General features: G+C 38.0%; 1 protein-coding gene across 3 annotated transcripts in view; it reads right to left on the minus strand.

Moving 5' to 3' along the window:
- Nucleotides 1–27,018, minus strand: part of acsl6.L (acyl-CoA synthetase long chain family member 6 L homeolog) — a 105,858-nt gene that overhangs the window by 15,856 nt on the left and 62,984 nt on the right. For 2 of the 3 annotated variants that reach the window (XM_041586179.1, XM_018252124.2), the window contains exons 2-11: nucleotides 22,961–23,181; nucleotides 21,991–22,105; nucleotides 14,771–14,835; nucleotides 14,199–14,300; nucleotides 13,982–14,081; nucleotides 12,014–12,192; nucleotides 11,402–11,434; nucleotides 8,897–8,948; nucleotides 6,517–6,590; nucleotides 529–606 (exon numbers count right to left, since the gene is read on the minus strand). In XM_041586179.1, coding sequence (XP_041442113.1) covers nucleotides 529–606; nucleotides 6,517–6,590; nucleotides 8,897–8,948; nucleotides 11,402–11,434; nucleotides 12,014–12,192; nucleotides 13,982–14,081; nucleotides 14,199–14,300; nucleotides 14,771–14,835; nucleotides 21,991–22,105; nucleotides 22,961–23,181 — 1,019 coding nt within the window. Of the gene's footprint in view, nucleotides 1–388; nucleotides 467–528; nucleotides 607–6,516; nucleotides 6,591–8,896; nucleotides 8,949–11,401; nucleotides 11,435–12,013; nucleotides 12,193–13,981; nucleotides 14,082–14,198; nucleotides 14,301–14,770; nucleotides 14,836–21,990; nucleotides 22,106–22,960; nucleotides 23,182–27,018 lie in introns of all 3 variants that reach the window. The other variant, XM_041586180.1, reaches the window with a different exon arrangement.

Consider the following 27,018-nt stretch of genomic DNA (forward strand, 5'->3'; position numbering starts at 1 on the left):
TTCACTTCTAGGACAATTTAACTGTGGAAGGACTGAAAAAGTCTGAAACTTTTGGATGGGTAAACCAAAGTCTAGTATTTCTGGTTGCAGTGCAAAGAATGAATCAAAAGAGCAATATTTAAAAGATCTTTTAAATTTTGATATACAGATATAAATCTAGGGCAATGTCAGTATTTTGTCAGTGTCCTCTCTTCCAGTAATCACACTAGAATGAGCGCTAAGAGACTTATTTCCAAAGTAATATATGGGAATATCTTATCAGCAAAATTGCTTGCTCTATGTTAGGCTTGGTTTAGCTTTAGTAATCATTTCAAAGAGGGAAGGACTAATGATTTCAGCATAACTGGGGTCCTGGTGAGAAACACCATTTTCCACTATAAGACCTTACCTGCACCATCCTCTCAAACATGTGTGCTAAGGGCAAATAGGAAATGTGTACATCCTCACATGTTGGGTACCACTGACTCTGGAAAGAAAAAAAACACAAGCAGCCCAACGAGGCCAAGTCAGACCAGGCAAGCTGCTTACCTGTATAATTCTTTCAAACATGTGAGCCAGAGGTAAGAAGGAGATGAGCACATCGTCCTGTGTCGGAAAGATCACTTTCTGCAGGTGAAGGGCGTGGGAGACAGAAAAGGAGAGAAACACTGACAGGAAGACAACAAGAAAGTCATAAAACAATAAAGAAGAAAAACAGCAACTAGGGAAGCAAAAGGGGGTAAGGATTGTCATAAAAGAAAGGCCAAAGAAAGAGCAGCATACAAAGTACAGTGTTAGGTCACAAGATCGGAATCTAAGGTTAGTTGGCAAGAACAGTAAACAGTAGGGAACCATACATACAAAGCACCAAGAGATGGTGTTCAGCAACACAGTGTACAGGTGGAGCACACATCTTGCACAAACAGCAAACCCGTTTTTTTCCCTTAAATGAAAGGCAAGCAAGTGTGTTTGCTCCATCTGTAACTACTCGGTTATGTGCTTAATATGTCATGTCAGGAACACCAAAGTATCTTCTGTTCTAACCAATGACTAAGCTATATATGAAAGGACATTAACACTGTACACCTGCCTAAGGCATGTTGTAGCAACCAGGGACGTTGATCTGAAAGTAAATATTGATGGTACTCTTTTCTAGTAAGATAAGGACATATTGTTTGCTCTTTTTTTCTACCAACTAAGAAGCATCCTATATAATAAAGTTGAAGTGTCTCTGCGTCCAGTCCCTGTGTCCGTGGGATTGCGCTACTGCGCATGTGCCCCACGGACCGTCTCTGGCGAATTTTCTACATATGTTCTAGCGCCCGTTAATTTAACGGGCTTAATGTCTAGTATTTAATAAGGCGGTTCAACGCTTGCCACGTAATAGCATGTAAAATCACATTTAATTATAAAGCTGCCTAATAAATTTTTCCAAATATGTAACTAATATAAATTTCTGTTGTTAAAAAGGCGTTAGCTTGTAAACAGTGGATTACTTATTTACACATCTATTTACAAAATTTTTTGCTCAAAAATATCTTCTGAGATTGTAACATTGTATGTTAAGCTAAACTGCCTGCTGGTTTCAGTAATGGTATTGAAAGGGGTAAATCACAGATGTGTAGTACACCACAGTTTTATAAAGGCACTTTTTATTTCACACCAAAATATGGTGCAAGCAGCACAGGTCCAGCGCTGGAGGGAGTGGGGGCAGCAGAAAACAATTATCTCTTAGTTGGAACAAATGTATTGCTAATTCACTAATGGAGCTTGCAGAAAACCACTTGCTGTAATCAAGTCCAAACTTTCAAATAAATATAATAAATATGCAGTGGCAATGCACCTCTGCAGAGATCCAGTAGCCAGTAACTACTGTACCATGAAAGCAGTAGTTTAGTACACTGAAAGAGAATGAACATTGTATTTGCATTAAACTTGGGTGAACTGGTAACTAATTGTCTCCTGATACTTCACATTAGCCAATAGCTTTTTCCAAACCAATAATCTTCCACATATTGTTTTTTAAAGGGGAACTGCAGGCTGCTCTTATGTATTATATTAATGATAAAATTTTAATAGGTATGAGTGGTTTGAGAAATTAAAGCTGCTTTTTGGAAAAGGGTAATGCATTTCTTCTTTATTCTTCACCTTGTCACAGGAGGCTTCTGATGACTACAGCAGTTGTGCAGCCAAGCAGTATCCATCTAAATTACAGTCAACATACATCTAACATTTTTCAGGAGACATTCCAGGAATATGTGATATTGGTAAAATGTATAAAGCAAGACAAACAGTGCTAATAAACTTTGCACAGTTTGAATTCAGAAAATGTCTGAATTTTGGGGGGGGGGAGAAACGACAACCTTAATTGGTGGGGGATCACATGCATATTTATTCCCATTGCACAGGGTAGGCAGCATTCCAGACTCCATATGGCTTAATCCTGTATAGTGGAGAGTCACTAGGCACACTAGGGAATGTACATATTTTTTATTCCCCTTGCCCATTGTGCAGGGTGTAGGGAAAGTAGTGACAAGACATGATACTGTCCATGGGCTACAAGGGGAGTTTTTTCCATACTCCACTGCACATGGGGTATGGAACTGATATCCATACATTTTCCAAAAAAAATTGTTAGTGTGCTACGTAAAAAAGACGCCAACACATATTAAACTTTAAAATCGCTAAGTCTTTATTAAGAAATAACCTACCGAAACTCCACTTGCACTCCTCTTCAGAAACGGAGACAGGGTGACGATCCATCGTGCGGTGCTCGATTTCTCTTCCCTGGCTATCTCCTATAAGGAAGGCAGGCAGGAGAAATGGAGCTCCGCACGATGGATCGGCGATCGCCTTTTCTGAAGAACGCAAGCAGAGTTTCGGTAACTTATTTCTTAATAAAGACTTAGTGATTTAAAAGTTTAATATGTGTTGGTGTCTTTTTTTCGTAGCATACTAACAAATTTTTTTTAAATTGTTTTTGCTGTTACTGGTCCTTTAAGGGGCCTATTTACTAACAGTGGAATTTCCTTTTTTTAAAATTTAAATTAAAGATTAAGTCTAAAAACCATGTAAAAAAAAACTGTAATACAAAGCTTCTCCAAGTAAAAGCATTTGAGTTCTCATAGAAGTCACTGGAAGCCGTGCAGATCCTATTGGGCTTTTTTTTAGGCATTCAGACTTTAGAGGAGGTTTTTTTTGCTAGTAATTATTCGAAAAACTCAAACTTTTGGAGATCTTAGAGATATTTTTTATTTTTTCTGCACAGTTTTCCGTTTGTACTTTTTATATTCGGTTCTTTTAATAACTTTCATGGCATTAGTGATTTTGGGGAAATAGAGTTTAATTGTGGTTTCAGAAAGCTCTAATACCAATAAAATTCATACTTTCACGTGATGGTTAGCAGGGCATGAAAAGATTAAGCACTTGAAATGTATTCATTGATCTCAAATATCCTTGCTTTTAAAGGCAATGTATAGCCTCCGATTTACTTATATATATTATTAGTAAATATATAGTATATTATGCATAGGTTTATTTATTTTCTAAAGCACAACATATTGTTTATTATGTTATATTATAATGCTACAGACATTCAGGCACACAGACCTGTGCTTACTGCCTGATGCCATGTAGTGCCTTTTTTTTATAAACATTTTGCACCTTACCCCTGGCTTCTTCAATTAGACATATTTGGGCTCATTTACAAAATATGCATCAGGGCAGTAACCCATAGCAACCAAATATTAATTATCTTTGTATTACTTGCCTTGGACTACTGCTCAGTTGTGAAATTGATCAGTGTTAATATCTAAGGCTGCTTGTGTTTAAAACTAAAACTGTAGTATAACCACACTAAGATCAGTATTGTACCGCTGGGAAGTTTTTTTTTTTATATCCATATTAACTCAGTGACATTAAAAAGTACAATGGAAATGCTTTACAGGTCTCTGAGGTTGGAAGGAGGAAAATGTTGTCTGCTTAGACTGACTTTCTTTGTTAAAAATTACCCAGTTACTATTTATCTGAACCTAGACCCATGGAACTGTCCAAGGTACCTCCTTGCCTAAGCTCTATGGGGCACATTTACTAAAGAGCGAATTATGGGGGTTTTTTTACGAATGTTCGCTATAAAAGACAATTCGCACTATTTACTAAAAGTCGAACAACACACTTTGTTAGCGAATAACCATGTACCTGGAGAACATTCACATTTCGCTCAGGCAAAAACTCGTATATCCACTAATTTATCAAAGTGTGAAAATTTACATTTTTGTTAAATCTATTTCACCAGGTTTTGACTGGCGAAATATTACAATGAAGCCACATCCTAAACATTAGTATGTCAGTGACATCATATCCTGTATTCCAAAATTCATAGGCAAAAGTCTAAATGCTGGTGTTTTGTTATATTTAAAGTGGAATTATGTTTACAAGTTGTAACTGTTAAACATATCTTATTTACACTTTTGAAGCTCATGCCACATTTGTTTTAGGGTGGACTCATGGCCTAGTACAATAAAGGATTGCTTCCTTGGACATTTTTTATAAGAATTGGCCACTTCCAACAGTAAGTTAATGAATTTTCACAAGGAAGGAAGTATTTGTCATGAAATTTTCACTCCAATGAATCATCGCTGGCGAAAATATGTTCTTTTGACTAGATGTCAATTTATACTTATATAAAATATATATATATATATATATATATATATTATATTATATTGTACGCATATTCGCCATGACATGTTGTGCGAAGTCTGGTGGAGACTACCGAAATGAAAATTCGCAGCTAACTAAATGTGCCCTTATAGGTAGTAAGGATAGCTGACATTTCTCTACAAGGGCTTAAAGCGGTTATTCACCTTGCAAACACTTTTTTCTCAGTTCAGTTATTTTCAGATAGTACAGCAAGATGAAGACTTGCTTTTTTTTTCTAATATTGAAGTTTAAAGTTTCATTTTTCTCCTTCTCATGGAGCAGCTCTATAAGGGTCGATAAGTTGATACATTTCTTATCTTTGGCTCTGCAGAGCATTATCTCTGAGTTTCATTAAAGGCAACTGTTAGAGATGACACAATGTACTAACATCCTACAGATGCTACTGAGAAATGTACCAACTACTATAACAAATTGAGTCTGCATCTGGATTACTGAGATTCTCAATTGAGGGAACAGTAAATTTAAACATCAATTTTAGAAAAACAACAGAACTGAAAAGTAAAAGTTGAACAACACCTTAAATAGTATGTAAACGCAAAACAGGATGTTCAGTAAGGAAAGAAATTATCATTGTAAGCAACTTTTGCAATGTACACTTGTGAAACATTCATTGGTTCCTGACTATTGAAACAATGTAGCAGAAGCCAGATGATTAAAAGAGAACTAAATCTCTTTCTAAAGAGAGTCCCCATCTACTAGCCCCCATTGGCCTCCCTCCCTGCTTTCTCCCCGCTTAGCCCATAGTGTTGCAAAAAGTCGCCATGCAGAGTAGCGCATCAGAGCTAATGGGTGTTCTTCTGTATCTCTGGATACATTCTCTATAGGACCACCAACACTATGGTTTTTTGTGCCTGCACAGTTGAAGCCAGTTTACTGTTCATGTCTACTGTGCATTTGCTGACAAGCTTCGTAGATAGTGGAAGAGAAAACAGGATCCGAAGCTACTAAAGATGGTGACCATGAGCTCCACTGCGCTACTCTGCATGGAGAGGTCTGCGCAACTTTCTGCAACACTTTAAGTAGTGGGCTATGCAGGGACAGTGGCCAATGGGGGCTATTAGATGGGGACTATTTCTTGGGGGGTTGGGTCTCCTTTTACAGAAGTATAAATAGTCATTTTGGGAAATCAAGTCGTGGCTGGAGGAGAGATGACTTCCACTGAACAAGAGCCAGAACTAGCGGACTGAAAGGAACAGATGCGGAATTCTGTAAAAATTACATTTACAGTAACTTTAGTATTATTTAACATGTATTTATTACTGTATAATAAAAAGTTGCCCAGAATTATGTTTTCTCTCATTAGGCAATGATTGGATCACACCGAAGCACATCTATTAGAAGACTTCCTTGACTAACTTCACCTTTTTTAAACTATACTGTATGCGACCAAGGCCTCATCAAATATTAGCCATGGTGGCCATAATTTTAGCTGCATACATGAGCCAGAAAGCTGCCGATTTGATCAGGCAAAGTTGGCATTCAGTGTTGGCCTGTGTGTCTGTGGCCATCTTAGGAAAAGTTTAATTTTGATTAAATTGTTCATGAAAATTATCCTACTGAATTAACTTTTTCATTGAAATGTAGGTTGATAATATAGACTTCTGAACAATACTTTTTTAATGAAGCTATTTATCATTTTGCAGTTGTGTGTCTATTTTAATAAAAAAAAAAGTAATCTATTTTTCTGTTTAAAATCAATAATTGGCAGGTGAGCCTAAAAACAGAAATGTCTGTAGGGCCAAACAGAATAATGATTTATTATTATTATTATTATTTATTATTATATATATTTATATCCCATTCCTGTGTATTCACCTCGGTTACTTTCAAAAAACCAGAAAAATCCGCCACAACATTGCCGTGGGTAAGCATCGCACCTTTAGGATTTCCTGAAACAAAGACAAAGGCAAAGTAAACATCACACACACAGAGCATTACAATCACTGCGCATTTCACATGTGTTTCATGTGTTCTTAGGCTCATTATTGACTAATATAAGGATATTTTGAAAACCTGTGACATCTGGGGTTGATGTACCTGAATACATCATGCTGTCTGTAAAGTTTGATGGAGATAGATTCATTGTGTGATGCCCTTTTTTCATGATTTGGACTTGGCCCCCTGATTCCATTGAAAATAAACTTTGACATTTGTGTTGTGCAAAGACTTTTTTGAAACTCCAGGATTTATGGTATACTGACTACCCCTCCAGACTCAGATCAACCTAGACATAAATATATGGACAAATCGGACCGAGACCTCCCACAACCAGTCCAGGCCAGGGATTGGCCCTTGATATGGAACAACGCAAAACGTATGGTCACTTGTGTGAGACAGAAGGAACACATCTACAAGATTTTGACCTGTTGGTACTATACTCCCGACAGATTACACAAATTGTTCCCACAGCATTCGCCCCTATGTTGGAGGAATTGTGGAGCTCGAGGCACTATGTTCCACATTTTTTGGGATTGCCCAGTAATCCAACCATTGTGGACTGAAATCACTCAACTCCTGGGCCGTATAATACATAGGCCAATACCTATGGACCCCATAATCTTGCTGCTAGGCAAACCTATACCAATGTTGCGTAAATGTGGACAAGCCTTGGTTAACCAAATTCTGACTGCTACTCGTCTAGCCATATCTTCGCACTGGAAGAACTCTATGCCACCGACTTTGACTGAAATAGTTAATAGAATAAATGCAAACAGACTCTTCGAAGCGGGTATTGCAATGCTATCCAACAATATGGATCTGTACACTAATATTTGGGACATATGGGAACTTAGAGGTTTGGTTGCCAATGGGTCACAAGGAATCCACCCCCCACTTACTAGCCAGACATGAGGGACTTAATGTACCGCTATATAACTTTAATTAGTTAAGGAGATTCACTGTACTAGAGTAATCTGCTCCAGAAATAAGGTGTCAGTTCTATTTCAACTTATTGCACACCTACTCACTCTGACGATAGTTGCTGTACATTGGGTCTCTCACCTGGTTTAATTTGCTTGCTTGTCTGTACCTTTATTTGCACCCATTGTATACTCTAAACTTACAGTAATGGAATGTTGCAATGTTTAATGTGACTTTTGTAAAACCAATAAAAAACTTAAGTTACAAAAAAAAGACATTTTTGAAAATTCCATGGGTCCTTCTGTTGGCAACAGTCTTTGCTGTGTTAGCACAATATACCCCACATGCACTAAGATCTGTAGATTTCAGGGGGATAAAAATGATAAGTCCCAGTCATGTCAGTCAGTTCCATAAGATCTTGCACATGTATTGTACATGCACATAAAGAACACGCCTTATTAATGCATTACACACTATAAAGTGTGTAGTTGTGTGCACCAGGTGCTTCAGTATGGGTTCTTCTATGCCAGTTTAATAAGATTAATTAATTGGCCGCTTATGATAATACAAAAAAGCTGCTGGTTAAGTATTTTCTGAAGGTAATTCCACTTGTAAAAGAAAAGCCCAATTTATTAGGCTTATCGTAAACATAGGCGTATGTCTTTTTGATTTAACTTTATTTTTTGAAATATATCATTAGGTGTAATATTCATATCCTCCACTTGGTGACAGCGCTGATCATTTTTTCATCTCGATCATTTATTATGTGTAGCTAAATGATAAAAATGCATTTTAGGGGGAATCATTAAAAACAGAACATTATATTTTCAAAAACAAAAAATTAACGAGGTTATGTAATAAAAGGTACTAAGGTTGCCCCGGGGCAGTAACCCATAGCAGCCAATCAGCAGGTCGAATTTACTAGTCACCTGTTTGAATGCAAGCTTTTTATTGGTTGCCATGGGTAACTGCTCTTGGGCAAACGTAGTGCCTTATATAACATATGGGTGTAAAAGATTTAAAAAAAAACCTTTACCAACCCGCACTTTTATCAATATCCCCAATCCCTCTTTGTTTCCAAGGTGATAAAAAACACAGCTTGAAAGTTTTTTTTTTTGCAGTTGTCATTTGCCTAGACTCATGATACAAAGCTAATCCAAAGCCGTGGGTGGAACAGAACAGAAAGAGCTAAAGCATCAAAACACATTATTCCAGTTATTTCTTCAACTCGAGTGTTTGAAGACTTCAGCCCAATCTATCAGGCAGCAGCTGCAGGACACCCTGACGTTCACCTTGAGTCCAAGGTATGAGCATTTACAGTAATAAAAGTACTTACCTGTGGTACCACTAGTAAAACACACAATAGAAAGATCCTCTGGTGTAGGTGGCTATAACAGAAGACAATGGGTTTATTATAGAAATCTGTGGGACTTGGAAAATGTCAGTTTGTTTGGATAAAGAGATGCACATATTCACTCCAAACAAGTCATGGAACAAATAAAGGCATTACTCTGTGTACGCCATAATCATAAATTACCCCACAGACTTTAATATGTTGCCAGCTATGTGACTCCTAAACAGTCAAAATATAAACACACATTTTCATATACGGTAATAAAAATAGCAAATCCCTGCGCCAAACCCATTGAAGCAAGGAGCTCATGAACTATTTAACAGTGTCTTACAGAGCACTGCAATCAAAGAGAAGCACATTTAATAGGCACAGCTAATATATAATGCATGCCTACTAAATATCAACATTTTAAAAAAGCTGATCTGCGTTGTCATTACTATTTTTTTTTTGTCGTTGTTGCTGTTATGGTTTATTGTAGAAGGACAGTCAGGATTGTATTACCGTATTTCTGACACTTGATATTTTTTGTCCCTATGTCACATTGTTGCTACTAGGTTTAGTAACATATTCAGTAACACAATACAATCCTTTGTCAAGTGTACCCTACATCAGAACTGCCCCAATATTCAAGACCTACTTCTAGGGTTGCCACTAGGGATGCACCGAATCCAGGATTCAGTTCGGGAATTCGGCCAGGATTCGGCCTTTTTCAGCAGGATTTGGAAATGGACGAATCCTTTTCCCTGGCCGAACCGAATCCTAATTTACATATGCAATTTAGGGTTGGGTGGGAAATCGTGTGACCTTTTGTCTCAAAACAAGGAAGTAAAATTTATTTCCCCTTCCTACCCCTAATTTGCATATGCACATTCGGATTCGGTATTCGCCCGAATCTTTCGTGAAGGATTCGGGGGTTCGGCCGAATCCAAATTAGTGGATTCGGTGCATCCCTAGTTGCCACCTGTCTGTTTTTGACCCGGACAGCCTGGTATTTTGAAGGACTGCCCAGATCAAAACTTCCTGCCCAGTTTTCCAAATAAGGAAAACCGGGCAGGATTCCCTTGATTGACATGACTATCGCCATATCATAGCCCCGCCCCCTGACATCACAAACACTCCCACCTATATCACAGCCCACCCCCTGACATCACAGCCCCGCCCCTTGCCTGGTCTCCACCATTGCAAAAGGTGGCAATCCTACCTGCTTCCCATCCCCCAATAATTAGTTTAATAAGAGTGTCCAATACCTCTACATCAAGAGAATATACAGAAAAATGAATCCTTGCACAAATCCTTGCACAAAGTTTAACTCCAAATTCCAGCGAACATAATAGTCCACAAATCAAGTCCGCAGCAGAAGATTCTATACCACTGCGTGATCTTTTCTCAATTAAAGAGAAGATTAAAGGGGTTTACCTTTAAGTTAACTTTTAGTATGTTATAGAATGGCCAATTCAAAGCAACTTTTCATTTGGTCTTCATTATTTATTAATTCATATTGTTTTTTTAATTATTTGCCTTCTTTTGGCTTCAGCTTTCAAATAGGTGATCACTGACCCCCTATAAAAAAACAAATACTCTGTAAGGCTACAAATGTATGGTTATTCTACTTTTTATTACTCATCTTTCTATTCAAACCCTCTCCTGTTCATGTGCCAATCTCTTATTCAAATCAGTACATGGTTGCTGGGGTAATTTGGACCCTAGGAACCAGATTGGTGAAATTTCAAACTGAAGAGCTGATGGATAAAAAGTGAAATAAGTAAAAAATCACAAAATTAAAGCCAGTCGCAAGTTGTCTCTGAATATCACTCTCTACATCATACTAAAAGTTAACTCAAAGAAGAGCAGCAACATTCACTGAAATAAAAAATACACTGCATCGGTTCTACATCTTAGTCTCTATTAAAAACACTCAGTCTGAGTTTCAGAGTTTCTTAACCACTGAAAGTGCTTAGGGGGATCTATTCTGCTTCACCCATGCTGCCCTTGTTCTTTTTTTCCACTGGTATTTCTATCTCCCTTTAACTGCCTATACCAGTACACTGACTTCTCATCTCCATCCTATTCATTCACGTATATTGATTTATATCCATGTGAGGTGTCTCACCTTACCTCCCATAGTGGTTTGCAAGACACAGACTGTATTGATCTCCCTGCATGAGCTATTATATTTATACATATATATTTGAAGGTGAAGGATTTAATTTCCACCCAAATGTTTGCCTACACAGATGATGAGGTTACTTAGTTATGCAAGCAGTTGATTTTATATATTTTATATTATACAGTAAACTAGTATGTTGCACAGGTTAAATGTTTATTCAATTTACAGCCATATGACTTTAAAAATGTTTGCTTCATTTGAGCCTGACAAAAGTCCATAAGAGTTCAAAACTGATCTTGAATAACCTTATCTTCCTATTGTATTACCAAATATTTGACTCAAGCAAGATCTAAGCAAAGAAGTTCTAAAAATAAACTTACCAAAGGTGGTCTAAGGTTTCTTTTCCCAATCTCCTAAGAAAGTAAGAATTATATTTGTTAATAATATGTAGGTCAAAAGTTAAGGCAATGCTAACTGGGCACTTAAAGCTAAAAACGCAAAAAAATGTTTGCGTTTTTCAGGGGACCGAAAAAAAATTGATGTCAAATCAGGGCAAATGTAAAATCAGGGCATTCAGTGTACATTACATATATTGGTGAAACCACAAAAATGGTGTAAAATGAGGGAACACCAAGGGGTTTATTGATAAAAATTCAAATGTGTGAGGTTTTTTCCAACTCGAATAAACCCACAATTTAAACTAACTTGAATGTTTGCTTATTTTTGAAAAAATCTGAATGTAAAAAACTCGATTGAATGCAAACAGGGAAAAACTTGAATGCCTTGAATTTATCAAGTTTACAGGCTTAAAAAACTCAAATACAGTGATTTATAGAGTTTTTGCAAAAACCAGCGTAAAACACCAGAAAGGCAAAAAAAATCTTCAAATTGTTTACTAGTTAAAGGGACCTCTGCCATTGACTTTTACAGGTTTTAGCTGGATTATTTTTCGAATCAGACTTTTTGCAGCTTCTGGGCAGAATAAATCTCACCTCCAATTGCTGCATGGTCTGTATTTTGACGGCACATCTTCTGCCTCGCTCCAGTAATTGTGTATCTACAGGGTCCATGAGAACAACTGATTTGAGGCCTGCCGTTTCTCCCTTTTCCACATGCTCCAAAAGGATATTGGCTTTGTCTAGCTTGTCACAGATCACTGTAGAAATATCAGCTGCCAAACAAATTAAAAATCAGTTAAAATCACATACTGTACATGTCATTAATTCTACTGATCCAGGAGTTGTATGTTAACAGCAATGTTGCTCTAAGGTGACCAATGAGCACTTCTGAGCATGCATTGAAACATTCCCACCACACTTTTAAGGCTCAGAATTGCTTATCTACAATTGACCTAAGACCTAAGCTATCCACATCATTAAGGGAAACACAAAAGCAATGCCTTTACAGAGATTCTTTATTCCAACTCCCAGAGTGAAAGTGTAGGCCTGTGCCTCTCTCTTACCCCAACAAGAAGATATACATTTTGTAAAATGAAACACCTTTTAACAAGTTGGCTTACTGAGGATATACTGTATCTGTGTAAAACTACTTTATGCCCCTTGACTTTCTTATCTGGGCATCAGCCATGAGATATCCAGAAAGTAATCAATGGGTGTACACCAACAAACCTGACAGTAGTACCTGACAGTTGTACCTTTACAAAATCTAGAAGTGACTGGAGCATGGAGTAGGTCCCGGCGCTGATGTGTTTATTGCTGCACCACCTGCTTTTCAGATATTAAGGTGGCCATACACGGGCAGATAAAGCTGCCGATATCGGTCATTTGGACCAATTTGACAGCTTATCTGCCCGTGTATGGGGCTTCCGACGGGTCTTCCCGATCGATATCTGGCCACGATATCGATCGGGAAGGTTTGATTTTTAACCGACCGACCCGTCGGAGTCCCTTGGCGTATCGTAATTCGATCGTTCAGCCGTACGGCCGAACGTTCAAATTACCCCCGATATAGCCATGCCATTAGTGGCATATCGGGGAAAGATCCGCTCGTTTGGCGATGTCGCCAAACGAGCGGATCTTTGAGTCTATGGCCAGCTTTATGGAACAGATGGAGCAATTTAATAAAATGGAAAATGTTCTGTACTGTTCTAGCAACCAATCACCAGGTAGCATTTACTGGTCAGCTGATTGGTTGCTATGGGTTACTAGACCTAGGCAAACATTTCACCTTTTATGTGTTTCAATCTGTTTATTGATTTATTGATTTCAAATGTAAGCTAGCTGATTTCTTTCATTGGTTGATTTCTTATTGCAGGTTATAGATAATACAAAGTCTGCATTAATGTGATGTTTCAAACATCAAATAAAACATTCAATAAAAAATAAATCAACAAAAATTGTTCTGCACAACCCCTATACAAAGATTAAGGCACTATAAGAAAGTACTAAACTATTAATGTGAATGAGTCAAACATTCTGCTTGTAAATAGGAGGAGCTCCTGTCAAAATCCATACAGTTCTTAATGAATTCCCTTTTATTTTCCTCTAGAATATCTGGACCATATACTTGGATTCCCCGTTCTACAAAGTATTGTCTCTTGTAAGCAAAGATTGTAAAGGTAACTCAAAACAATTTCCAACGAAGGTGTGTTGTCTTCTATCCTAAACCAAAATAATGCCTTACGAACTGCAGCTATCAATATGAAACAGAAGTGTAAGGTATCTTCAGATATATTAAGGTCCAAAGCCTTATTTTCCACTTGGTCTAATAAAGTGAACAAAGGGGTCAGAACTATGTCTAGTTTTATTTTTTCTTTAATAAACCTTTCCATATTATGCCAAAACTTTTTAACATCAGGGCCATGTATTACACTACCAATCACATTCACAAATTCCGATAGGGTGGGATGTAGGCAGATGCAAAACTGGCATAGATGGGGCATTGAAGTTGGGCTAGCCCCGATGTGTGTCATTATATCCTTTACCAAAGTCTACATTTACCTGTGTTGATAATATAGCGGATGGCTCCCTGGCCCAATGTGTCATACAGAGGAACAACAACCATGGAATAGGTGTAGCAGGCAAGCTCAGAAATGATCCACTAGAAAACAAAGGGAAAGACATTTCACCATGCCCTTAATGATAATGATGATGATAAGATAATGATTTAAAACTTGTAATGCCACAGTTAGCAAGCATCCTTGATAATGAACGGTACCTCAGGGCGGTTCTGTGCAAAGACTCCAATAAACTGGTCACTGGAAGGCTTGCATCCCTGTTGCAGCAACCCTGATCCCAAGCACTGAGCTCGGTCTGAGACCTGCAGAGAGTGAAGGGGAAACAAGTGTATATCATTTATAGTGGGTCTGAAACTACAGAAACAGAGCGTCGCCCAGAAGTTGGCGAATTTAAGTGGCATTCACATCAAAGACACATTGGATTCTCATTGGAATTTATTTTTTGTATTTTCTAGTTATTGTTCTGCAGCTCTACAGTTTAGAATGTTGTCTGGTTGTTACAGTCTAATTTATCGAGCAGGATTGTATTCAGTGTATGGAATGTGTTGGCACTCTTTCTGGATTTTTGCTGCACAAAAAACACAAGTCCAATAATACGTTGCATAGATTTTTACAGAACCGGGTGTTATAAATAAAGGATCCTAGAAGTTGCCCTTTTGTTGAATTTTACTCCTGGGAATGTTTTGTGAAACCTGCGATGTACCTATAACTTTTACAGCTCCAATAAAACTAGCTTTCCTTTATCTAATCATAATGAATATTGCAGTCTCACCTCTCTGTAAGTTAGCCATTCATATGGTTGATTTGATTTCCTGGATCCAAGACATGGGCCATTCTCTATTAAAAAAAAACAACAACACCAACAATATTAATATTAGGTGGCCCACTTCAACTTCATTGAGGCATTTCCAGATTTACTATTCACTTTTGCCAGACTGCAGTCAGCGCAGGGATGGTAAAAGTAACTGCCAGTTTACTTGTTAATAACAAGTGCCATGAGTAACCAATCAGCAACTAGCGATGCGCCAAATCTGGGATTCAGGCAAGATTTGTCCTTTCTCAGCAGGATTCGGATTGGGCCGAATCCCAGTGCCTAGCTGATCCGAATCCAAATCGAAAATATCACATTCGTTTTAATCACACGAACAAGATAGTCAAACATTTTTTAATCACACACTGCATATGCAGTTCTCTCTCCCCCTTGTTTCCCTAATTTACATATACAAATTAGGAATCGGATTTGGTTCAGTATTAGGCCAAATCTTGTGGATTTGTTGCATCCCTACCAGCAACTGGTATTTGAACACTACAAGGACTCACTGGGCAAATTTGCTCCTGGGCAGTAACTTATGGCAACTAGTGATGGTCAAATTTGACCTGTTTCGCTTCAGCAAAAATTTGCGAAACAGCAAAATTTGCCGAAATGCATTGAAGTCTATGGGTGACAAAGTCCATGGTCCACTGCAAAACTTGTTGAAAATTTTCATCACTAATAGCAACCAATCAGTGATTACAATTCTTCAGTTGCCATGGGCTATTAACCAGTTTTTATAAATAAGCCCAAGCATTACTTCTGCCTAACCCACTGCTGAGGATGTAGTAGTACAAGTAAGCCAATAGGATCTTGAATCCAATTTCAGAATCTTCAAATCAATGTTACACGGGCGCTAAAGAGAATCTAATATGGAGCCTTGTGTCTCCTGCTCATCCATAGTGAGAAATGAAGAAGAAACCAGCATTGTGGTTAAACTAAAAGGCATCTACTATACCCAGAGTAGTACATTTGGGGAAAATAACAACTTTTTTTAAAGGTTATAGTCATGTCCAATTTTCCCAGCCCATTACAGCTATACAATAACACTACCGTGAAATTTCCACAGAGCATTTAGTACAGAGAAATCTGTATATAGGTCAATAAATAAAAATACACCCGTCCATGTGTTAGTAATAAAAATGCTGCATGTGTGGGTTTTTTTTCCCCGTCGTCATCAAAATCGCAGCATACTTATTGTACAGAGAACTACAAGAAAAGTAGGTTAGAAATGAACGATCAGCTGTAGGAAATTGAATTGTATTTGCTCTGATAAGCAGCTTGAGGCCTGAACATATTTTAGAACAATTTAAAAGCAAAGCATTCTTCCATAGATTACACACTGAAGCCATCTACACTATTTAGGCTTTATTCTTGACTGGGAACAGATAATTAATTTTAAAGGAAACATTTATAATATAAATGTATTATTATATAGCAATTAATATATTCTCGGTCTATCACTTGTGTTTGAGTATGTGCTCCTGGCAAAAACATGAGATTATTTTTGGATTCCAAAATGGCTGAAGTCTAACACACAATAGGTTATGTTGTGGAAATATATTATATATATAAATATATATATATATATATATATATATTATATAAATAAATATATATAAGTGTAGAGGGGGACGTGATTTATGCCAGTGTACTATGTTTCTTCTCTTGCACTTTTACTGATATACAATATGTATCTATTAGTGATGTGCGTGTCGCATTTTTCCCTATCCGTCCTCCACCCGCGCCCGCCCGCAACCAACCTACCAGCTTCCTTTTATAGACCTATGCCGCCCCGCCAATGATGTCACAAAAGGATCGTGGTGAGCAGACGCCCATCTATAGAAGAAGAAGCTGGAAGTGCAAGGCGACGGGTGGAGAGAGCAGGAGAAGAGCTCAACCCGCCAATAGGGATGCAAGGTCAGTCCGAACCTGTGGGACCCATGGGTATCGGCTGGCCCGCACATCACTAGTATCCAGATCTCATTTATTAACTAAACAGCATACAAAGCCAGTGCAGCACGCAAATTGCAGTTGGTTTTCATTTTTTATTATCTGTGTTTTTTTGAGTAATTTAGCTTTTTATTCAGCTGCTCTTCAGTTTGCAGTTTCGGCAATCTGGTTGCTAGGGTTCAAATTACCCTAGCAACCATGCATTTCTTTGAACAAGGGACTGGATTATGAATAGGAGAAGGCCCGAATAGAAAAATAAGTCATAAAAAGTATCAATAACAATACATTTTTAGCCTTACAGAACATTTGTTTTTAGAAAGCTGGAAAGAGTCAGAAGAAGCTAATAATTCAAAAACTATAAAAAAAAATGAAGGCCAAATGAAAAGTGGCTTAGAATGAGCAATTCTTCACATACTAAAAGTTAATGCAAAGATGAACCACCCCTTTTAATACTGTAACGTAGTTGTTATTTTTTACATTGATTGATTAAACACTACGTCGGACATTAGCCTTACATTGTTCTCTTGTATGGTGATGTAATATGTAAGCCTGTGGATATTGATAAATAATCCAGTGGTATCACAGCAGGTGTATTCGGAGCTCTCTGGCATCTCTGTAAAATAACAACAAACTTCTACCCAACCGTTACAGGGCCAAATAGTATTTTGTAATTCCTGCTCTTCTCTGTGGTTCTGATTCTTATTCCTCGGTAAGCAACAATTACATTGATTTAGTTTCAAATGCTACCTGTGTCTAGCTGCATAAAGACAGACGTCTCATTGATTTGCTCTTACTAGAAACATGCCGTTTTCCCAAAATTCAGTTACTGCAAACGATGGTCACTTCAGCAGCAAATGTGGTTTGAGGTGTAGAAGCAGAAACCGGAACCTCCAGGGTCTTTGTTTCATTGTTGCAGCTGGAAGTGCTGTGTGAGGTTCACTTTTTGGCATGTCATGGTTATGGCTTTTTTTTATCATTTTACTCTAGGGGGCACATTTACTATTGGTCGAATATCAAGGGTTAATTAACCCTCGATATTCGGCCGTCTAAGTAAAATCCTTTGACTTCGAATATTGAAGTCGAAGGATTTACCGCAATTCGTTCGTTCGAACTATTAAATCCTTCGATCGAACGATTAAATCCTTTGAATCGAACGATTAAATCCTTTGAATCGAACGATTAAATCCTTTGAATCGAACGATTCGAAGGATTTTAATCCATCGATCGAACGATTTTCCTTTGATCCCAAATTGCCTAGAAAGCCTATGGGGACCTTCCCCATAGGCTAACATTGGTGCTCGGTAGGTTTTAGGTGTTCAAAGTTTGAATGGTCGAATAGTCGAATGATTTTTAGTTCGAATCGTTCGATTCGAAGTCTAAGTCGTAGTCAAAGGTCGACAATTCGATGGTCGAAGTAGCGAAAAAAAATACTTCGAAATTCGAAGTATTTTTTATTCTAATCCTTCACTTGAGCTAAGTAAATGTGCCTCTAAGAGTAGGACTACATGGACGTTTTCGGCGCAATCCGACGCACTGTGATAAAACACATGGAACAGAAATAAGGTAAGAGATAGAAATGCCGTATGAAGTCGCAGCGGTGATCCAACGCGACACGACTGTTGGATGCAGACGCAGCATGCAGCGTTTGCATCCAACAGTCGTGATGTGTCGGATCAGCGCTGCGACTTCATCCGCCATTTCGATCTCTTACCTTACTACTTGTCGCAGGCGTTCTGCCGCAGCACGTCGGATCGTGACAAAAACGTCCATGTAGTCCTACCCTTACGGGGTTATTTATCAACGGTCCAGTTGTTTTTTTTTTCACAAAAAGAAATCGAGTTTTCGAGGGTAATTTTCAGCCAAAACTCAAATTTTTGAGTTTTCTTTTGGTGAAAATTCGATCAATTTGAGTTTTAACCACGTTTTTTCTTAAATTAGAAACCATTCAAATTGGGAGTTAATTTGATGTCTAAAAAAGCTCACAAAGTTCTCAAAAATTTGACCTTTGATAAATAACCCCTTTAATGTGAAGCCAAAACGATTGACTAGACATTTGTAAGGAAAATCTATACACTCTCAAATGGTCTAATGCTAAGGAGTGGCTTGGGTTGCTACGGCAGCTAAAAAGAGATCTAATAGTAAAAAAAACAAAAGCAGTGAACCACTGGATGAGTCGTGAGGAATGGAAAGTGTTATAACAATATTAAACCCTACAAATTAATGGGAACTGCCCCTAGTGTTAATACAGGTATGGGACCTGTTATCCAGAATGCTCGGGATCTGGGGGTTTCCGGATAATAGATCTTTCTGTAATTTGGATCTTCATACCTTAATTCTACTAGAAAATGATATAAACATTAAATAAATCCAATAGGCTGGTTTTGCTTCCAATAAGAAATAATTATATCTTAGTTTGAATCAAGTACCAGGTACTGTTTTATTATTACAGAGAATAAGGAAATCATTTTTAAAAATTTGGATTAATTGGATAAAACGGGGTCTATCAGAGATGGCCTTTCCATAATTCAGAGCTTTCCAGATAACAGATCTCATACCTGTGCATGATAACAATACACATCTTGCTAAATTCTAGATAATAATGTTCTAGCATAGATGGCGAAGAAAAGCCTTTAACAGGATAATAGTTTACTGGATATATTTTCAGAGAGTTTTCTATTAATCAGAATAAGGTACAGGTATAGGATCTCTTATCTGGAAACCCGATATCCAGAAAGCTCCGAATTACAGAATGGCTGTCTCCCATAGACTCCATTTTATCCAAATAATCCACATTTTTAGATATGATTTCCTTTTTTTCTGTAATAATAAAACAGTAGCTTGTACTTGATCCCAACTAAAATATAATTAATCCTAATTGGGAGCAAAACCAGCCTATTGGGTTTATTTAATGTTTAAATGAATTTCTAGTAGACTTAAGGCACGAAGACCCAAATTACGGAAAGATCCGTTATCCGTAAAACCACAGGTCCTGAGCATTCTGGATAACAGGTCCCATACCTGTACACTTAAAGGACCAGTAACATCAAAACAATTAAAGTGTTTTAAAGTAATGAAAGTAGAATGCAGTGTTGCCCTGCACTAGTAAAACTGCTGTGTTTGCTTAAAGGAAAACTATACCCCCCAAACAATGTAGGTCTCTATTAAAAGATACTGAGTAAAACAGCTCATGTGTAAAACCCTGCTTCATGTAAATGAACCATTATCATAATAATATTCTTTTTTTAGTAGTATGTGCCATTGGGTAATCATAAATAGAAAATTGCCATTTTAAAAAATAAGGGCCGCCCCCTGAGATCGTAAGATTCACTGTGCACACATACAAACCACATGTAAGGTCACATGAGCCAATTAACAGACAGAGTTCTGCCTTTTGCTTCCTCACTTCTTCCTGTTACAGTTAGAGTTGTAGTATTTCTGGTCAGGTGATCTCTGAGGCAGCACAGATAGAGTCACGAAATGGCGGTTCAAGGCAAGAGATGTAAACGGGCAATATTTATGTAAATATATATTCCAGTTTAGTAAGATTCTTTAATATGTCATTCAATTTGATATAAACTATCTGTTGCTTAAGTATTCATTTTGGGGGTATAGTTTTCCTTTAAGAAACACTACTATTGTTTATATAAATAAGCTGCTGTGTAGCAATGGGGGCAGCTAAGGGGAAAAGGCTTCAAAGATATTCTGAGAGTTTTAAATTGGTCTTCATTTTTTACTTTTGCTGGTTTTTGAAGTAGCAAGCATTTTGTTCATTAGCTCTCCGGTTTAGTAGTTTAGTTTAAATTTAGTAGCTATCTGGTTGCTAGGGTCCAAGTTTGCCACCTCTTCATCGGATGAAATCCAGACTGGGGCTGACATCACAGGGGCATGGGCAGTGATGTCACAGTGTGAAACGGGTGATCTCCAAGTCAATCTGAAAGAGTCCTGTCCGGATTTCTTTATTTGGAAAACTGGGCAGGAAGTTTTGACCCAGGCAGCCCATCCAAAAGATGCACTGTCCGGCTCAAAACCAGACAGTTGGCAACCCTAATTATTCTAGTAACCATAGGAGAGGGCTTGAACAGATAAGTAACAAAAAGTAACAATGATAATAATATTGTAGCCTCGCAGTGGAATAGTTGTTTAGCTGCTGAGGTCAGTGACCCCTATTTGAAAGCTGTAAAGCGGCACCAGGCAAATAATTTAAAAAAAAGTCTATCAGAAATAAAAAAAAAATACAATTGGAAAGTGGCTAAAAATAGGACAATACTAAAAGTCAAGCATGGACTACCCCATTATGGTTGCAACCATCTTTCTTGTTGCTTTGGGTAATATTCTGTACTTTGTCCAGGCCTATTAACTACACAAAAACACCATTTTGAAATTCTCAGACCAAGCGCAACAGGATTTATATTCAAGTCAGTAAAGCAGTGCTCTAATGAATTCATTTTAAAGTTTACTGATATTTTTGTAAAGATTTCTGTATTGTGAATTGACCTTTGTTCTAAGCTGGTTAGTGACAAAAGGGGTTGTTCACCTTCAAACAACTAGTTATTTTCAGATAGATCACCAGAAATAATGACTTTTTCCAATTACTTTTTATTTTCTATGTGTCACAGTTTTTCTAATATTGAAGTGTAAAGTGTTATTTTTTTCACCTTCTAAAGCAGCTCTGGGAGGGGGGTCACCGACCCTGTAAACTGTTCTAAATTGATACATTTAGTTGATACATTTCTTATGTTTGTCCCTGCTGAGCAGAATCTCTGGGTTTCATTACAGGCAGATGTTAAAATTGATACAATAATTGCTAATACTCCAGAGATGCTGCTGAGAAATAGTGATGGTTTTATCCCGTTTTGACGATAAAAATGAGTGAAAGTCGAAAATTGACACCCGCGTCAATTATGGACGCGTGTCGGAAAAGTCGCTCACGTCAATGTTGATGGCAGCATTAAAGTCGATGGGTGTCGGAATAGTTTTGACGCGCGTCAATTTTTCTGACTTTTCTGACGCGTGTCAAAATAATTTTTGACATAGACGAATTTTCGCCAATTTATTCGTCGGTGCGAAACGTGGAAATTCATTGCGAATTCGCTCCAGGCAAATTTATTTATAATTCCTTTCCATTAACATGTCCGTTATCCAGATAGGGCCATGCAGTTTATACGGATGCACACTCAGTTGTGGGTACTTTGACAGTGGAGTATATACAGAGGGAAACAGTTTAATACCAGATATATGCAGGCCCCTCTGGAAAACTTCATACATCGTTCTGGCGTCATCATAATAGTGGATAAGGAGCTTGGGGCCCTCGCCCAGTACTGAATGCCGGGCACCATCACTGCTCTAGAAAAGAAAATTTAAGAGGAAATTAAGAAGGTGCACCACAGACATCTATATGGAACACATTTTATAATGGGATTTTTCTTAAACTTTAGTTTTGGAAAATTGACATTGGTTAAATGTCTGTTATAATGAGTGTTACTCATTTTACTTAAACGGGTTGTTCACCTCTGAGTTAACTTTTAGTGTGATGTAGAGAGTGATATTCGGAGACAATTTGCAATTGGTTTTCATATTTTATTAATTGTGGGTTTTACAATATTTAGCTTTTTATTCAACGGCTCTCCAGTGTGCAGTTTCAGCAACCATGCATCAATATGAATAACAGACTGGAATATGAATAGGAGAGGGCCTGAATAATAATAATAATAATTAATAAGTAGCAATAACAATACATTTGTAACCTTACAGAGAATTTATTTTTTAGATGGGGTCAGCGACCCCCGTTTGAAAGCTGGAAAGAATCTGACGAAGAAGGCAAATAATTCAGAAAGTATATAAAAAAAAAATAATGAAGACCATTTGAAAAGTTGCTTAGAACTGGTCATTCTATAACGTCAAAGTTAACTTAAAGGTGAACAAACTTTGTAATTATTTTTAAGCAGAGCACCATTATAATCCAATCTGACCAATAAATCAAAGTCTGCCCAATTACCTCTCTCTCTCTCTCTCTCTCTCTCTCTCTCTCTCTCTCTCTCTCTCTCTCTCTCTCTCTCTCTCTCTCTCTCTATATATAAGCCTATTGTGCAAATGTGAAAATCCTCTGCTGGTAGTACCCCATTTATGTGCAAAATATGTTAAATCCTAATGAGCAAATCTTCCTGATTACAAAGTATGGGCACATAAAGCAATAGTCACCTCAAGTTCCAGCGATTGCTGTAAGAGGTCACAAGGAGGCTTGACTGCTTTGGGTCGGCTAGCAAACCAATAGGCAATGACTGCAGCAAAGGCACCTATTCCCACCAGAGTGGTAGCTGGGACGCTTCGGAAAAACTGCCCAAAGTCGTCATATTCTGCCAGTCTCAGGCTGCGTAAAATCTCACCGGCCTGCATCTTCTCAAAGATCGAAATGACAAACTCTGCAATAGAAGAAAGAAATGGCAATGATTAATAAGGGTCCTGCATGTATAAATAAAAATATATCGTCTGTAATCAAGTCCTGGGCAGCAACTCTCTCTCAGCACCGACCCCACCCTGTTCATCTTTGCTTTAATCCCAGCACATCATTATAATTCCATCTAAAACTGTGATTTTCATTCAAGCAATTGACTGTAAGCAAAGAAGTATTTCGTCCATGTGGATTTATGGGTTGAATAATCAGTAGTTTCCAGTTAATATTACCTGGATGCAACTCCCCTGGATGGGTAGGTAAATCTATGTACTTTCTTTACCTAAAATAATACAGGTATGGGACCTGTTATCCAGAATGCTCAGGACCTGGGGTTTTCTGGATAATGGATCTTTCAGTGATATGGATCTTCATACACTTAGGGGCCCATTCATTAAGTTCGAGTGAAGGAATAGAAGAAAAAATGCTTCGAATTTCTAAGTGTTTTTTTGGCTACTTCGACCTTCGACTACGACTTCGAATCGAAGGATTCGAACTAAAAATCGTTCGACTATTCGACCATTCGATAGTCGAAGTACTGTCTCTTTAAGAAAAAACTTCGACCCTAGTTCGCCACCTAAAAGCTACCAAACTCAATGTTAGCTTATGGGGAAGGTCCCCATACGCTTGGCTAACTTTTTTTGGTCGAAAATCGAAAGATTTAATCCTCGATAGAACGATTATTCCTTCGATCGTTTGATCGAAGTATTTGCGCAAAATCCTTTGACTCCGATATTCGAAGTCGAAGGATTTTCATTCCCCAGTCGAATATCGAGGGTTAATTAACCCTCGATATTCGACCCTTGATGAATTTGCCCCTAAGTCTACTAGAAAATCTGTAAACATTAAGAGCGTTATTTACTAAACCTCATAATTAAGTTTAACAAAACGCGACCATACTCCCATGCCCAATTTTGCCTTATTTAGAAATAAAATGACAAGAATAATTTGGATTAGGAAAAAACCCAATAAAATTGAGTGAAAACCCGAATCGCATATTTTTTCTGGACTTTTTTATTTTGGTCTGAAAATATTAATCCATAGCAAACCACGATAACATCCAGTTGGGTTAGGGGCATCTCCCATTGACTTATACATGATCTCGACAGGTCTGAGATGGCGGATTTTCAGATTTGGGATTTTTGCAACATCGGGGTATAAGGGCTCTTACACACAAGCGTTTTTAACCTGCGCTCCCCTGCGTTGCGTTTTCTTCCGTTCAGCTGCAGGGGAGCACAGGAGTGGACACACTGATTTATTGTTAATGGGGCTGTACTCACACAGATGCACGTATGCGCCGAACGCAGGTTGAGACGCAGCATGTTGCATTTTACCTGCATTCGGCGCTAACATGCATCTGTGTGAGTAGAGCCCCATTAACAATAAATCAGTGCGTCTACTCCTGCGTCTACTCCTGCGGCTGAACGGAAGAAAACGCAACACAGGGGAGCGCAGGTAAAAACGCTTGTGTGTTAGAGCCCTAATAAATATTGAAATTTGAGTTTTTGCCCCAAAAAGCCTGACCAAATAAATTTGAGTTTAGTAAATAATCCCCTTAATAAACCCAATAGGCTGGTTTTGCTTCTAATAAGGATTCATTAAATCTTAATTTGGATCAAGTACAAGATACTGTTTTATGATTACAGCGAAAAAGGAAGTCGTTTTCAAAAATTTGGATTATTTGGATAAAATGGAGTCTATGTGAAACTTCTGAGCTTTCTGCATAACGGTTAACGGATCCCATACCTGTATATTAGTTGTTGCTTGACTACATAAATTTGAATACAACGAGCAGACTAAAAAAAATCTAAAAGAGAAATGGTACATAAGTATCCAGCAGTAATTACTTGAAAACAACTTAGTCTGACACAGTGGTTGACATACAGTATAATAGGTAGATTCAGTGTAGTATTCAAACAGTCTGGTTTAACAAGGAAAATGCAGGCAGCTGACACATTAATTGGTCTGCAAACAAGATGAAAATTGGACAGCGAGTGTGATTTTATAGCAGTGCATTTCCCAATACAATTACAAAGGTTTACTGGAAATGGGCCTTTACTGGATGCGATTACCTTTCCAAATGCTTCTAAAATGTAATGGTGCTATTCAGTGTGTGGTTGTACAACTGGGGCAGGTAAAGCAGCACCTCAGTTCAACAACATTAGTATCAAGAGGAAAACCATTGAGAAGAGCCATTATAATAGCTCAGATATATAAATGAACCTCTCTGCCCAGTTACTGTATAGTACAGTATCTTTCAGCTAGTGCTCAAATCTATTGAGCTACAGATTAGACTCATATCACATAGTTACATAGTTAATTTGGGATGCAAACAAAAGTCCATCAAGTTCAAGCCCACACACATATATATACAGATCTACAGTATGTATATATGAACAATACACACTGATACCTCTACTAAACTAAAAGTACATCTTAAACTCTTCTTCCATTTGGTGGTGCCAAATTTTAGGCACCCCCAAGTGATTGTATTGACTTACCTGAAACCCTGGTGCTCCTATCAGCAGAAAACTGCACCGGCCCGGGGTTATACCAGTGAGCACCACGGAACGATCCTATCTTGGCTTTTTCTCTCTTATTGCGGCTGTGCATGCGCAGTAGAGCGAAAATCTGAATTTTAACTAAAAAGTTGGCTATTTCGTTCTACTGCACATGCGCCTGCCCCGGGAAATTTGGAGAAAGAAGAAGCCGGAAGAGGATCGCTCCGTGGTGTTTGCTGGAAGAACCCCAGGCTGGTGCAGAGTTCTGCTGATAGGAGCACCAGCCCGGGGTTTCAGGTAATTAGATACAATCACTTGGGGGTGCCTAACATTTGGCAGATCTCTGTAGCCTGTGAAGCTATCACAACATCACCCGGCAGGGCATTCCCCAACCTCAGACTTTCACTGTTTCTCCATCTCCATAGTTACAATAAAATATGGAATTTATGCAGATCATTCATAGGGATCTGAGCTGCCCCACTGTCTATATAAGGACTTATAAATAAATATATGGTTTATTCATTTTATTGTGGGATACAAAGCACCCAGATATCTGTTGGTGGTAAGATTTATTATTAGTTGTTCCTTTGTTTGTAAGGAAGATAGTGTAGTTGTAGATACCATTAATAGTCCACCAGTTGAGGTAATTTAAAAAAACACAGACATGCTTTTAAGAAATTAGCAACATGGCAGCCTTTTTTCTATTAAAAAAGCAGTTGTAGACTTGTGGATTGGAGGTTCTCTAATAATGTAGGGTATGTGCCACTACTGGCCTCTTGTTGGAATGAAATGGCTAACCAATCTATTAATTGAGGAGAAATTCCCTCAATTTGAAAGAAAAAGTAGGGAACCAAAACTTTAAAATTTTCAGATACCTGCAGATACAACACGCGTTCTAGGCGCAGTTCCAGGCGGTTCCCTCAAATTGGAGATGGGCAAAAATTACATGGGAAGCCAGGCTATGGAAGCCCACAACTGAAAAGCTACCTTCCCAACTAAATAAATTGCTTGCTCAGGCAAAAAATAAGTGAAATAAGTTGGTTAACACTCTTAATGATGAACAATGGGAGGAAGCAACTGATCACATATATGATTTTTTGATGGCCTCCAGGGATCGGTTTATACACTTTAAATCTTTCCACCAAGTGTATATCACACCATGTAAGCTGAAAATCATGGGGAGATTACCCAATGCTGAGTGTCCAGAGTGTCAGGAAAGGAATGCTGGTTTTTGGGAATGTATACACATTAGTAGATACTGGTCTGATGTGATGGGGTACATACTGTAGATGAGCATTTGGCCTTGT

The sequence above is a fragment of the Xenopus laevis genome, chromosome 3L (genome assembly GCF_017654675.1).
Source record: "Xenopus laevis strain J_2021 chromosome 3L, Xenopus_laevis_v10.1, whole genome shotgun sequence".
In the NCBI taxonomy this organism is placed as follows: Eukaryota; Metazoa; Chordata; class Amphibia; order Anura; family Pipidae; genus Xenopus; species Xenopus laevis.